The sequence below is a fragment of the Dysidea avara genome, chromosome 6 (assembly GCF_963678975.1).
Source record: "Dysidea avara chromosome 6, odDysAvar1.4, whole genome shotgun sequence".
Classification (NCBI taxonomy): Eukaryota; Metazoa; Porifera; class Demospongiae; order Dictyoceratida; family Dysideidae; genus Dysidea; species Dysidea avara.
In genome coordinates, this window is record NC_089277.1 from 16,333,794 (window position 1) to 16,349,717 (window position 15,924).

At 38.2% G+C, this 15,924-nt stretch overlaps 1 protein-coding gene and 1 pseudogene across 3 annotated transcripts in view; one reads left to right on the top strand and one right to left on the bottom strand.

The window, feature by feature from the left end:
• The window catches only part of LOC136259295 (uncharacterized), a 107,947-nt pseudogene extending 107,396 nt beyond the window's left edge, over positions 1-551 (bottom strand).
• LOC136258825 (uncharacterized) overlaps positions 536-15,924 on the top strand; it is a 22,623-nt gene continuing 7,234 nt past the window's right edge. Inside the window, exons 1-10 of one of the 3 annotated variants that reach the window (XM_066052173.1) lie at positions 536-683; positions 3,359-3,439; positions 3,615-3,801; positions 4,386-4,486; positions 5,489-5,688; positions 6,741-6,855; positions 7,023-7,162; positions 9,050-9,211; positions 9,473-9,625; positions 15,152-15,262. In XM_066052173.1, coding sequence (XP_065908245.1) covers positions 596-683; positions 3,359-3,439; positions 3,615-3,801; positions 4,386-4,486; positions 5,489-5,688; positions 6,741-6,855; positions 7,023-7,162; positions 9,050-9,211; positions 9,473-9,625; positions 15,152-15,262 — 1,338 coding nt within the window. In that variant the 5' untranslated portion in view covers positions 536-595. Of the gene's footprint in view, positions 694-3,358; positions 3,440-3,614; positions 3,802-4,385; positions 4,487-5,488; positions 5,689-6,740; positions 6,856-7,022; positions 7,163-9,049; positions 9,212-9,472; positions 9,626-15,151; positions 15,263-15,924 lie in introns of all 3 variants that reach the window. The other 2 variants (XM_066052175.1, XM_066052174.1) reach the window with 2 other exon arrangements.

Here is a 15,924-nt window from a genome sequence, read left to right on the forward strand (position 1 = left end):
GCTGTCAATAAGACATTATTGGGGGAGAGGTCTCAGTGAACGATGGGAGGGTCGTGATTGTGAAGGTAGTACAGACCAAGGGAGACATCATGGACAATTGAAAATTTTATATGGACAGGAATCTTCTCATGTTTATCCACCAGTGAAGTCAAGCTATCCACCATCATCTCCATAACCATTACTGGTAGCCGTATCCTTCCCTGTACACCGCCCGACCCCACAGAGGGATAATAAACACCTAGGAACTGTATGATGTTAGGATGACGTAATGTACTGCATTGACGACACTCCCTCATAAAAGATTCCACTGTTCGTCTCATTTTCACGTCTCCCACCTCTTCGACCAGAATGGAGTGGATCTCTTTGGCGGCACATATCGTTCCACAATATTTGACAGCGTAAACTCTCCCGTAAGTCCCTCGTCCCAGTTCCTTGTGATCTAGTTTGGTAACTCCCTTCAGAACTAGACCTTGAAAATCATCATCAGAAGCCATTTCTCTTGTAAGACAAAAAATGGGTGTGGCTGACCAGAAATCGCGCACGCGTGCACGTGTCATGAAGTACTCCAAATAGTGCCCATATTTGACAGCGTGTTATGATGGCTGCCGTGTATTCAAAGAAAAGAGGTCTTAAGAGAGCCGTAAAAGAGGTGGATTCAGATGGTTCAGTTCGCCACAAACGAAGTAAGTGACGGTGTATACCGACCGAGGGGTATGATGCCTGCGCAATCTGTACGTGATTTGAAATCAATTCCTCGATACCTGCAGAATCCGAGGCAGGCACACTTATCATTTTATATCTGATTATACACTGATTCACCCACTGAAGTTCTTGTTTAAATGCTACACTAGGGTCCGCAATCTGAAAAATCAACTTCTACAAATCGATCCTCCTACATGTCCTACCATTGTGGGATGTTCATTGTAGTATCCCATTGCTAGATCCACCATGAAACCGGAGTTACGATTGTTGTCTTCACAGAAATATCATTTTTAGTATGTCACGAGATGCAAGATTTATTTTTAAAATCTTGTGCTCCACACAAAGGATCGGATGAAACTTGCTACTTAGCCAGATCATATATCCATAGTTGTAGTTAAAAAGTACGCACAGTAATAAGTAAATGATTTGCTGGGTGACTAGCACAGGGTTGCTCTCTGAAAAAACAGGCAAAGAAATGTGAAAATTTTCGATTTAAAACTGTCCTACCACTCACGACAAGAGAAGCCAACTCTTCGTCATAGTGTTTCGATATGTTTGGGTGCATAGTCTGTCTATGCTGTTAGCTTGGAAAAGATCCGGAACTTCTCACCATCTGGCATGGGTGACGAGCGTCAAAATTTTCAGCAGCATTAAAGAGTTGTATCATGCTTTCTAGCCATTTCCATCGCTTCTGCAGCCACAACAATCACCTTACTTATTGACTAAATCTATGGCAAAAGATGTCCCTGGACGTCTGTTATAAGCGGTTGTCAATTATTATTTCATCCATAGCTTCCACACTTCGCTCTAAGCGATGCACCACAGCAGGCAGCTGAATCATCCAAATTTGACTTCACGTTCCACAGCAGCTTCAAATCTTTACTAGATCACCCTACATCACCTTTATATTACAAAATATCCCAAAACAAACCAAAAAAAGCACAAAATCTTTCATTTTTGGTTCGAGCTGGGTGGAGCTGCTGGTATATTGCATCATATGAAATCACAGAAACATCAACCGCTACTACTACCAAACTATTTGACCGTCATTTATCATCATTCTAAACAAAATTAGGTGACCAGCACTTGAAGGGACTTTGGCACCATTGAGAGAATCCTGTGGAATGACAACCGAAAATTTTGGCGCTCTTCACCCAGATGGTGAGAAGTCTCAGATCCTTTCCAGACTAACAGCATAGACAGACTATCCATCCAACCTTATCACATCACTATGAGGAAAAGTTGGCTTTTCTTGCCTTGGCTGGTAGGGCAGTTTGAGTTTGAAAATTCGTGTTTTGTTTTCTGATTTTGAAAGAAAGCAACCCTGTGCCGGGAACCCAGTGGATCATTTGCTTATTACTCTACATAGTTTTTAACTACAATAACTCTGGATAATATCTAGCTAAGTAGCAAGTTTTATTCGCTCCTTTGTGAGGAGCACAGAATTTAAAAAATAAATTTTGCATCTCACGAAATACTGAAATCGATATTTCTGTGAAGACAATAATCGTGCCTCTGGTGCCATGGTGGATCTAGCAATGGGATACCACAATGAACATCCCACAATGGTAGGGGGATCGATTTGTAAAAGTTGATTTTTCGGATTGCGGACCCTAGCTATACTTGTTTGTGTTGGTTCCAGCAGATCAGTGGAATCAGAGCTGTACATTTGTGCATTGTTAAAATTTCTACCATTTTATTTAGTGTGTACAGTGTTGTTTTATTGACCAGATATGTACACGGATGCATGACTCAACCAAATATAGAAACATCAATTCAGTCTAAAAATAAATGTGGAGAACCAGCTTTCAGGAATGCCTGAACACAAGGTCTGACTGTCCCTATGCAAAAACTATTTAGCAAGACTTGAACCCATTTCTGTGAATTCTACTACACGTTTGCTTTTAGACTACATACATGTACGTACCTAGCTAGCTGTTAAAATTCTGTTTGTGCAGGTTATTCATTAGTGTACTTGCATGAATAATATAGAAACTAATGATAAACTGATTATGACAGCTCCAGCCCTATTATCAACTCTTCACTCTTATGTAGTTGTACGCAGCTCTTTATATTAGGGCTGGAATGAAGGTCAAATTTTACCCTCTGAAGCTTCTTACAAGGAGGCCACCAAGGCTTTAAATTTGTTCATTATGTCATGTTAGTAACTTTAAAAACTGATGGATGTACACTCATATCGATATGGTCTCACACTTTGATGCAGCTATAGTACAGGTATACCCCCACCAGTGTCTAAAAGTAGGCCCGGATGTAGCTATACACTCCTGCAAATAAACTGTTACTGATCTTGTGTACGCACACTGATACATCCATGTGGTTATAAGTACGTACTTAGATATACAAGAGTAAGGTGGATGTACTCAGGAGAAGAATTGTACTTTTGCTGTTTCACACAAAACATGTAGTGTAGTTGTACAATTTTTATTGTTGGTTCATCCAGTGGTTGTACTGTGGTGACTGTCTTTATCAGACATGTTGTACTAGTGAGTATTGTTGGCAGAGGACGTAACATGGGACCACCATTATTTATTTCTCTTCTTTTCCAAGAAGTATTAAAATTCCCTGTACTGATAATGTGTAACTCTTCTCCATAACACTGTATCCTTCTTTACTATTTAGTGTTTGTTTGTTACAGAAAAGAAACACAGTGAACCAGAAATGTTAGAAGCAGCTGAACCACCAGAATCAACAATTGTTTGTGAAGACTTACAAACTGGTATGTAAGTGTGTTGTGAGAGTCCATGTCTCCCTGTGTGATTCCTTACTGTCAGTAGAACTGAGGGAGTGATTTTAGAAAACTTTTTATACACAATGTATCTTGCAAGTTTTTTATTATTATACCGATGTACGTTAATATCAGATGAGTGTGTGTTCCATTTTGTTGTTGACAGATGATGAGACTGGAGTCTGTACCAGTCTGGAGGAGATGACGAAAGGTGGTGAGCTGGGTATGGACAAGAAGTTTGCTTCCCTGTCAGATGTGGTATCTGAGAAGACACTGAATGCTGTCACTGACATGGGCTTTACTGACATGATGGAAATACAACATAAGAGCATTAGACCACTGCTTGATGGAAAGTATGTGTATATATACAGCTGTACTGTGTGATGTAAAATTATGAGAAATTTGACAACAGTGCCTGATTACCTTTCTAACTGCCAGTCTAACTATTACGTTGACCAACAGTCGATACCACACTCCAAATGTCTCCACAAAAAAAATAATTTTCAAACCATTTCATCTTCTGTAAGTATGTACAGTGCATCAAAATAATTTCATCAGCTCAAGAACATTCTGATCAATCTTCTTCTAATCTTTACCTTTATGGTGATGTCAATAGAGTCCTCCGTATCCATCATGAACCAACTGATTTGCTAGCTATAAAATAACTGTTCCTGCTCTTTGTGCTGCTTTGTAATGGAGACTACCTTGAGAGGTTTTTATGACCTCAACAGGAGTATAAGAATAAGAGGCCTTCAACAGGGGCACAATTAATGTTGTCGATTGTCAAGTGATGCCGCAGGGCTTCACACACAAGCTGGAAACTTGTGAGAACACTTTAAGGCATTGATCAACATTTCCTACCACCTAATTGGAGACACACACACACACTTAATCTATTATTGTACTTGCCAACCTCATAATCTGATTGTATTTTTAGGGACTTAATGGGAGCAGCAAGGACTGGAAGTGGAAAAACATTAGCTTTTCTCATACCAGCTATAGAGCTGATGTACAAGTTGAAATTTCTCCCACGAAACGGTCAGTTGTGTAGACTACAATCTATTGTATACATTGTATGGACATGATTTAGTTTGTCCATCATAACCAGCCACAGTGTGATTATGTTGGTTTGGAGTATACAGTGAACTCCTCTTAACGGACACCCCTGAATGGCGGACAGCCTCTTTATAACGGACAATTAATAAAGTCCCAAATACAACTTCCAATACCTGTGTGTATTAATGCCCCCTCAATAGCGGACACCTCTCTATTCCGTAAACCGGACACTGCACAATTCCCAGACATGGCAAGCACTACAGTACAACACCTCGCTAATCGCGGACCTAAATAACAAAGGTTCATTGCCAGTTACAACAATCAATCGAACTACATCATTTAATGCAGAAAGCACTGTATCTGTATTGCCTATTCTACAAAGTGCAAGACAAAGCACTGAAATTATGAGAAGCCATATGAATACGTATACAAGTACTGCTGTTAATGTTCTTACACAGGTCTTCTGAATATAGTAGCTGGTGCACTTTAAGAATACTACATATTCTGTATAGCCAACCATCTTGATAACTAATCAAATACGGAGTAATCCGGACAAATCTTTATGAGAGCATGTAGCTATAAAATTTTTGTGGTGCCTAATTGTCTGGATAGTGTAGTAGCTGAGGCCATACACCATAGATAACCCATGCTCAATAACATCACTACTGTTGCTATTAATCTGGTTCACATGGTACCATATAACCCCAAATAAGGACACCTCCATATAAAGGACATCATTTCATTTCCTCAATGGTGTCCATTTAGAAGGGTTCCACTGTAATAAGTTTGAGGGGGAGGGGTGGGACATGAGGTAATTTTGTATTGAATCCTGAGCAAACTATCCATTGTAAAGTCAGTCTCTTGAACAGTGAACGTAGTGCTACCTGTGTGTAAAAATGTTGTTGGTTACCTTGAATAAACACACTAGCCTGTCATACCAGCTTTTTGTGTTACATTACACACTTTATGTGTCTTGATATATAGGCACTGGGGTGGTGGTGATTTCACCAACTAGAGAGCTGTCACTACAGACATATGGAGTGGCTAAGGAACTATTCAAGTATCATCACCACACACTGGGAATTGTGATGGGTGGAGCTAATCGTAAGACGGAGGCAGAGAAGTTGTGTAAAGGTGTTAACATTTTGATAGCCACTCCTGGGAGATTACTGGATCATCTACAGGTAATGTATCAAGACACACGATAGCGTGTCATGTGATCAAGAAAATCAATAAACCACACTGAGTTCCCTATATGTGATGGTTCTCTAAATGTGCACTCTATTAGAATAAAACAAAATCACTACACCTTAACTTATAACCAGTAATCATTATTGTGCTTGTAGAGATGGTAAAATAATATAAGTGCCATTTGGAGCTGTTAAAATAAAAGAGTTATAATCCATGCAAAACACAGCTAAACAGTAAACATTGTTGCCTTTGAAAAAGCCAGGGTTAAAATGTCACAGCTTAGCTGTTGGATCTGATATTGAGGAAGACATCATTAATAGGGTCACCTGTGGGGGAAATAACTTGTGACCCGCTGAGCAAAAACCCAACTTGTTTGTTTTTGAGATAACTGCCACTGAAATACACTGGGTAAACAACACACTTGCTACACAAACAATGTTATGTACGTTTTAATTGCTTCAGTGAACAGTGAAGTAACACACGAATTGAAATATTTAGTATACCAATGAATTCACCTCTTCATGAAGAGTAAGAATATCTTTGTATTGTTTCTATATCATCAGCAAACACAAGTTATGCGTGTTTGTTTACATTACGGTAAAAGGTAACTTTATTTTTGCCGTTTCTAAGCTTGAACTATTGTTTGATAGCATGGATATGTTTAGGTCAAAATCTATACCTTGATGAATGCCCCAGTTCATGGTGAATAGAATGACACAAGTCCCAACTGCATAGTCCGTTGCACTCAAGAATTACATTATTGATTAAACAAGCGCCTGTAATTTTTTCCCATATAATCACTGTACAGAATCGATTATTTTGCTCTTCTTGTTGTCTATCACTATAACTCCAAAAGCTCTTACCAGATAAGGCTGAAGCTTTAATTACATTTTCCCTATAGACAACAAAGAAGTCATATAATGAAGTTTGAGGAAAATGCACAAACAGGTCAGGTTTTTGCTCAGTGGGTCACATAATAATTATGGCTTTGACTATGAGGTGGTCTATTATATGATGTAATGAAGTACACACCTTATGTGTCTAGAACACCAAGGGATTTTTGTACAATAATCTTCAGTGTTTGGTAATTGATGAAGCAGACAGGATACTGCAGATAGGATTTGAGGAGGAGATGAAACAAATAGTGAAACTACTGCCACGTATGTTTGTGTGTATTGTGTAGTGTGTGTGTTGAGTGGGTGAGTGAGTGAGAGAGTAAGTGCATGCATGCATGCATGCATGCATGGGTATGTGTAGTGTGCGTAGTGTTTTCATGCGTATGTGTGTGCACGTCTATGTGTGTATCAATTATATTGTTATTGTTTAGGAAAAAGGCAAACAGTTTTATTTTCAGCCACACAAACTCGTAATGTTGAGGATCTTGCAAGAGTATCATTGAAGAAAACACCACTATATGTTGGAGTGGATGATCATCGTGATACAGCGACAGTTGAAGGATTAGAACAAGTGAGTGTGTAAATGATGTATTAGCCTATAAATTGTATGACTACACTAAACAAAGTGGATTGACATTTTCATGTCAGATGTGTGACTATATCTCACAACTTATTACATACTGTAAGTACATGGTATAAAACTAGAACACTTTGGAAACTTTTCAGGACATTTTGAAAGCATGTTGTACCCAACCAATACTGCCAAGTTGGGCCTACTCACTGAAACAATTGCAACAACCAGTCTGCTTTCTTTGGCTGTTTAACATCCTGTTCACACTACCTTCTAACCCGGGTAGAGCATGGCACGGCTCGAAACAAATTACAGTGTGAATCAATCAAGCCGTGCCAAACTGGGTCCAGCACGGCATGACAAAGAGAGGTGAACTGGCACAGGTTGGCTCGGGATAGGATACAGTGTGATCACATTCTGAGCTGTCCATCTAAGGTTAACAATACAACTTGCTTCTGTTCACCACACAGTAAGTATATTCTACGCTCTAAAACTGCTCTTCAAAATGGCTACAATGTACTGTAGTTCTGGTAGACTTTGTGACAGTTACGCTCAAATGACGCGTTAACATTCCTGGCGAAAGGAGCACCCACTAGCTTGAACATGGCGGCTATAACATTGTACGACTTATTTTAGCTGGTTCTGTGCTTCCTTGCTACAATTCTAGTGCCTTTTATTAAGCGCCTAAATAATCAAAAGCTTGTGTGCTTGCTTTAGCTAATTATTATTTGGCACTAGCACTATCGAGCTTGCATCAGATGCAGTAGTGTGAACAAGGGCCAACCCGAGTTCAATAACCCGAGTTGAAAACGCTCTGGCTAACCCGGGATTGTGTGAACGTGGTGTAAGGCCTGGTGTAAAAATTACAGACAATATCCGGTTTGTTTTATGTGCATTAAAGTAAAAACATTAAGCTGTTAATGTGCTATGACACATTGTACTGTCAGTGAAAAGAAATGGGACACAGTGGAGGACAGAGTTAAATCCATGCTCATTGATGTGTGCATTGCACATACTCTCAAAAGGTATACCCGGAAATTTTCACGGTATGCATATTTCACGGTTTGTCCTTAGTCAGGAGTTTCACATTTTAAATTTCACGGATGCCTCTTATCCCAGAATTTTTGCATTTTAAATTTCGCGGATTGCTGTTGCTTGATTCGAAATTTTTGTTCTCAACCACAGTGCTACGACAGGTCTGCATTGATATATTTACTCCAATCATTGTACAGATTGCTAAAGCACGTCTGAACCAAGTAGCACAGTAGTGGCAATCTTTGTACGAGGCATGCAGTAGGCCAGCTTTGTTCGTGAGCCACACCCACTTTAAAATCGGGAATGTGTGATATGGTTTGTAAGCATATGTGGAGTTCACATATGCCTACAACGTTATCACACACCAGGAGCCACACTGATTTATTAGTTTATTAGTAAGATGAGGTGTAGGAGACTTACATAAATTTTCATGTGATAAAATTTCATGTTAGCTTATTTACTGACTGAAAACCGTGAAAATTACGTATCACGAAAATTTCCAGGTATACGCTATCAGGCTGAGAGACATCTACAGTAACAGTGAAAATTCAATAATAGCCTTAGCCATTATTGTGTTACAGTATGCTTATTTTGAAGGCATTGGTTTGTCAGTCAGTCAGTCAGAAGAAATTCCACTAAATATTTTGTAGCATCCTATATTTGAAGCACTTCAGACCACACTGATGGTGCATTTTGAGCTTGATTATATAGTAACTAACCAATATCACTAAGGCACGGTGAAGATATTGTGAGGCTGGTTTCTGGTCAACATGTTTTCATGGTAAAGTACAAACCTTCATGATCCCTACTATACAGTACTGCTATACTGTATGATTATTCTTGTACATGTAGGGCTACATAGTGTGTCCAGCTGATCAGAGGTTTTTGTTGTTGTTCACTTTCCTCAAAAAGAACTTGAAGAAGAAAGTGATGGTCTTTCTCTCCTCCTGTAAATCAGTCCAGCACCACTCCGAGCTGCTCAACTACATTGACATTCCTGTACAAAGCATCCATGTAAGTCTTGTACAGTGACCAGATGCGTATTTATAATGGTCATTTCAAGTAGTTCTTAAACATACAGTATCTTTATGACCTCATTGATGAGACCATTGTTGTGACCGTGTGTGTGTGTAGTGTGTGTGTGTTTTGTGTGTGTTCTACTTTCATGTAAGTTGAGACTATTGTACTAGCTACTTTTGACATTATGTGTAAATACACAATGTGGATTTTCATTATGTACATTTAAAATTGTTGTATGTTTGTGTTGGTTACCAGGGAAGACAAAAACAACAAAAACGAACTACAACATTCTTTGACTTCTGTCAAGCAGAGTCTGGTATTCTCCTGTGCACTGATGTGGCTGCTCGAGGACTGGATATTCCTGAAGTTGACTGGATCATTCAATATGATCCTCCTGATGATCCTAAGGTAGACCAATTGTCATACAAATTAAAGTGATTACTGTATTTATTTGTTTAAACACATACACCTCTAATAGTTGCTGATTTAGAATAATGACCACATAGCGTCCTCAAATAAAGTGTAAACACCATCCTTGAGTAAACACTAGCTACGTATTATGCTGCAGTTTTATTTTAAATAAGAATAAGAGCAATACTTGTTATACATCACATGTCTGGAGGCCATGCCTTTCCTTTTCAATGCCTGCAGCAGTGAAATGTACTACAGTAAGCTTCTACTAACAGCAGTGTTTATCTACACAGGTACTAGGAATTTTAAGTTCAATTAGAAATAAGTAGTCCAAGGTAATTATTTGTGGGTAGCCAAGTCTGAAGGGCTCTAATTAAGCAACAGTAAGGTGATTTTGTTTTTAGCTTTGCTGATTTTCGTTTGATGAATGTAGTAAACAACCACTAAAATTTACGCATAATTTCCTTTGACGTCTACAGGCTTAATGAAGGTACTAAATCCGATAGAAATCTGTGGCAGGGTTACTAACTAGTTAGTAACCTGTGGTCTAGCTTGTGGTTTACTTAGAACGAGCCAATACATCACTTGAGTAGAGCTACACAGCTACACTATGCTGCAATGTAGTATGGTGCTGACACAATTAATAAACTTGAAGAGTATCTCTTGATGTTAGCAGCCATTTTGTCACTTGTTATAGCTTACTTTCTGAACTAGGCAAGCGTCATTGGTGCTCATCCAGACATAGTATAGCTACTGTGGTGTGATGCTGACACCTGGAATGGTAAATCTCGATGCTAGTACCCACAGCGCCACTTTCTCTCGATCTTTCTTTGCTCAGAGAAATTTTCTAAACTACTTAGAACAAGCCAACATCAGTTTCTACACTATTTAGCGCCCCTCTGACGATGTGGGCTCAGCTACCCGCAATTAATTACCTTGGCCTGTGGCCTTGGTAATTAATTTGTGGGTAGCACTCACCCACATCGTCATCGGGTCACTAAATTTTCTACTTAAATTCCTAATTTTCCTTGCACTTGTTTGTTTACTTTTTTTGTAATATAATTATGACTGGTTAACCCACACTTACTGCATTAAAAGAAAGAATGGCACTTAATGTTTATGTCTGAACGTGTGCCCCAAACTATCAATTACTAAAAAGTGTAGTAGCCATTATACTTCACTTTCAGCTACGTTCAGCCTGTTACACAGTGTTACAAATGAAGAACAGTACAAGAAGTGCCTCAGCAATCAATCCAGTCACTACAAGTACAAACAATTTCCATTTCAAACATAGGGAAGCCATCACATGCTACCAACATTCAGAGTGTGCTTTGCACATTGTACAGAGCTCTATGTAGGTGTTACTACGTATGCTTCATTATGTGGCCGGTCAAGTTGTAGTGCGAATCGACGCACCTTGCATTGTCAGTGAGAAGAAATGGAACATAAATGAGGTGATACGTACATTTTCCATATAGCAGTATGCTAAAAGGCACCTGCCGGTCTAAAGTGACGTACAACAGTGGAAACAACCTGTAGCCCTTGGTCGTTATGAGTTATGCTTGTGTGAAGGCAGGCAAGCAGTTAGTTAGTCAGTCAGTAGACACTTCTGTAAAATATACATTTTTCAAAATTCTGTAGCAATTTTATCAAAGCATTTTTGTCCACTCTGTTGACTAACCAAAACTGCCAAGATGCCATGGAGATATTGTGAAGCTGGTTTCTAGATTTTGTGTAAGAAAGCCCAAGCCCTAATATACAGCATTACCATAATGTATGATTACACTGATGTGTACACTGATGTATCCTGAGGTGTTACACTTGATAAAGAAGACAATACAAGTTACAAATAACAAGTTTAGCTAATGAAATAAAAGCTGTACAAGTTGTTAAACGCAAACACGTGCATATTATTAAAGACACTCATGTGGCGTATGTTTGTACAAACAAACACCATACAGATGTCGTTTCATTAATAAGATTACTAACAAGCTGTTTAATAAACAATTGTTAATGTTGAATAAATTTAATCTTCCCATTCCACTTTACAAACTTTCAATTTCATTGAACATGCTGTACGTAGGACACTGCCGTATTACAGATAAACATTAGGTGCCAGTTAGCCTATATAGAAATTTAAGTGAAGCAGTGTCTGAAAAGTCCAAAATTTTCTTTTATTATTCTCACAAGTTACTGAGTGCTGTATATCAGGAAAATTTCCATGTTGAAAATATTTGTCATTAAAATTTTTGACACCATATATTTTCAAAAGATGAAAATTTATTACAGTGAATTTAAAACACAGTGCAACTAGAGGCAAAATGAAATTACTGATGCCAAAGGTTGTGTACATTCTAAAAGAGATAGCCACTACATCAGAACTTGCTATAGCTTGACAGCTACCCTGTAATTCAGAACACAAATCAATTGTTTAAAACAATACCTTGGTAGTGATAACCTGATGATACAAAGTTCCTCACAATTCAGGATGTTTATTGTGCTGAAGTATAATGGAATATGTTTATGCTCTAGCCAAATTCCCCACCATGGGTACAAAATTTTGCTGTTTTACAGTCTTGATGACAAATTTTTCTTTATCCCACATTTTTGACTGATCAGTGACAACAGTGCCAGCCATACATGTACATGTATACAGCTAGTACAGTTAGTAAACACAAAATGATATAAGTAGCACATCATAAAATTTATGGGTATAGTAGGAAATAATTATTTTATCATCATCCAGTATTCTTACTATATAAGGTCATGTATTATAGGCTGTCCTGTACCACAAAACCAACTTCCTGTGGTAACATGTGGTTAGTTGTAGGAACATATTAGGAGATACAAACACTAGAGATATCATTTCAAAGATATTTCATTATGAGATAACAAAGCCCTTGTAGCTCAGTGGTTAGAGCATTGACTTCCTTTGTGTCCCATTTCTCTTCATTGACAACGAAGGTGTTAATTTGTTGTAGCATGCGATGGCTTTTTTTACGTTAGTACCAGGATTTCTAAAGCTCCTGATAATTTGGTACATACCTGTCATTCATACCCAAACACCAACCAGTGTGTATTGGGTGTAATTTCAAGTGTACAATTTACTGTTAGGAAAATTTTCTATTAGAATGTTTAGGGTCAATGGTTAGTTACCATGAATGTGAGAGTGAAATTTTAGAACAATTTCTGTGCGTACTCTTTCTATAGATTGATATGTCTTAGAGCCAGATATATGTGAGGTGAAGTTTTAGGAATAAACGAGAATAGAGAAATTAAGAAAACCATGTGACAGTTTATTCAAGCCTTACCCTATCCTTACCCTATCAATCTGCAGAAGAAGTACAACATACATTAAGCGCTGTCTAAAATAATTGATGTTACTGTAACTGTATATTTTGACTTTTAAACTAATGCTTAATTTAGCTAATTGACTTTTCATTATTAATGGAGCACATTTCAAGTGTTATTTTCTTCCATTGTCACCATTACATGGTCCTCCATTTCATGTGGTTCATTCTTCATCACGTGACAACATCTTCAATCGGCGTGTACATTTATATCAAACCATAGGATTAACTGCACCATGTAATTACGTAAGATAAGCTTTCAATCGGCACCTAGTTTTTATTGAAACCCAGTTAAAGTAGTTCTTTTAACAGTGTAAAAAAAAAATTTGAAAATTAAAATATGGGAATAGAGTTCGCTGAAATAAACGGTGCTGGGTGGTGCTAGATGGTATACTGTACTAAACATGTTATCAAGTCAGTCATCATATGTGATCACAATACAGAGGTTTTCAGGTTAGTTGTCAGCGCATGGCAGCAAATGAACGGATTACTGTAATTCTACAGTAATTCGTTGCACATGTACAGACAACCAACCTGAAAACCTCTGTAAGTCAAGTACACAGTGGTACACAACAACATTGTTGCTCTGGTATGAACTTAATATACTGTGGTTTAATAGGTAATGATATAGGGTTTCCAAATGAATGTATTAACATGAATAGATTGGATACTTATTAGTACACATTGGTTACCCTTGAGTCAGAAGATAAATGGCAAAGTGAACCTACAAGAAGCAAATTTGCTTGAAAGTGGATGTTAACATTGCAATATGCAGTTAAAAATAGGTCATGGACGTGAAGAAAGACATAGGAAGGAAAGTTGTGTAGTTTTTATTCCCAAAAAATACTTACATTTTGCTCCATATAGCCCTGTGGAAAAAAAATAAGATGTACAAAATGACATATTTCAGTTATTTAAAAAAGTACTTTTATTAGTCCTTTTGACTTTCCAGTGGACCTAATGTTATAACTTCTATGGCTTCTTTTGTGGTTGGGGAAGTTTCCTAAGGTAGTGTGTGTTCTATTAGGATTTTGGCAAAAAAAAGGGCGATCTTTATTATGAACCACTACCGTGGCTCATGATACAAATCGTACTAGCTCCCGTGAGTGTGTCGTACCTCCTCTGATCAATCTGTATGTGCATACACTGAACGAACCATTTGTAAACTGTTTAGATCTTTGTGTTTCTAAGTATGAACATAATAATTACAGTATGTTCTGGAACTATAGCTATATCATAGTCCTTATATGGATGAACGTTATATTACCAACTACTAGGATTATGAAATATATGGTCTGAAATAAAGGGGTGGTCTTGTTAATTAGGTCGGAAGTACAGCCTGTATTTAGGATCTACATATTTGACATGATCACTATAATGGGGTGGTCTTATTACTAATGTCATGAAGTACACATTAGTTATGTTTGGGGCCTACACCCATGTACTTGACATGGTCACTATAATGAGGTGGTCTTGTTAATGAGGTCATGAAGTACACCTTAGCTATGTTTGGGACCTACTTGACATGGTCACTATAATGAGGTGGTCTTGTTAATGAGGTCATGAAGTACACCTTAGCTATGTTTGGGACCTACTTAACATGGTCACTATAATGAGGTGGTCTTGTTAATGAGGTCATGAAGTACATCTTTGGAACTACTGTACTTACTATTTCATTGCCCAGCAACTAATTGTATAGATATGTCGTCATGTCAACTATGTTTGATTGTTTCCTTATGTAATTTCATGAATGACTATTATATGTAGTAATAATTTAATACGTTTATATGTTATGGAATTGTCATAACTAAAAGATTTGATGCTATACATGATGAAGTAACAGAAGAAAAACAACAAAGTGGCTAGACTTGCTGGGTAGGATCAAAGTGTCATTTAATGCTTGAAGTTACGCTGGACAATAATGAAACCTGCCCTAGTCAATTGATTATAATAGTTGTGATAATATTGACCCATCATCTTAGAAATTCATCTCCAAATGATGGCAAGTTTTCACTTTGTATTTTGACTCTCAACAGATACTGTACATTTTCTTAGTCATTGTCTTTGATGTCAGAGAATCCTATTTTACCACCTCTGTATAACAACCACTGCATCAGTATTAACTTACAGATCACATGATCCATTGATATCCTATGGTGTTGTCATTGTACAGGAGTATATACACAGAGTTGGACGTACTGCTAGAGCTGGAGGGAGGGGGAATGCCTTGCTACTGCTTATGCCAGAAGAACTGGGATTCTTAAAGTATTTGAAACTAGCAAAGGTAATAGAAATGATAATTTATTTGATGTCCCAAGATACACATGCACGTACATCCACACAACACATGCACGCATGCGCACGAATGCACACACATACGTACACAGGTGCACACATGCATGCACGCACATAGCATACACACATACTCACACACACTTGTATGCAAGCACACACACACACTCGTACACAAGCACACACACACACGTGCATGCAAAGCCTCCTGAAAATATGCAAAGCACAGCTATTGCCACCAAGCAAACTAGCACTGTTGTGTGTGCATCACTCAGGCATTCAAGTCTTGTGAAGGACTAGTAACCCACAGGAGGACCAGACCACAGAACCCAAAATTCCACAACAACCCCAACATCATTTAGCAAGACAAGGACAATTGGACATTTGCTTCCCCAGTACCCATTGTTCTCTTCCCCAGTTGACACCAGGCCACACCTACCCAGTATACAGCTAAAGCTTTTTGCTCAAGAAAACAACAACAGCAGCTTGGCATAATCTGGCATTGAACCTGGAACCTTTCAGTTAACACTAGTTACTTGCTGTGCTGCCTCACTCACTAACACACGCACACACACACACGCACACACACACACACACACACACACACACACACACACACACACACACACACATACATACACACACACACACACA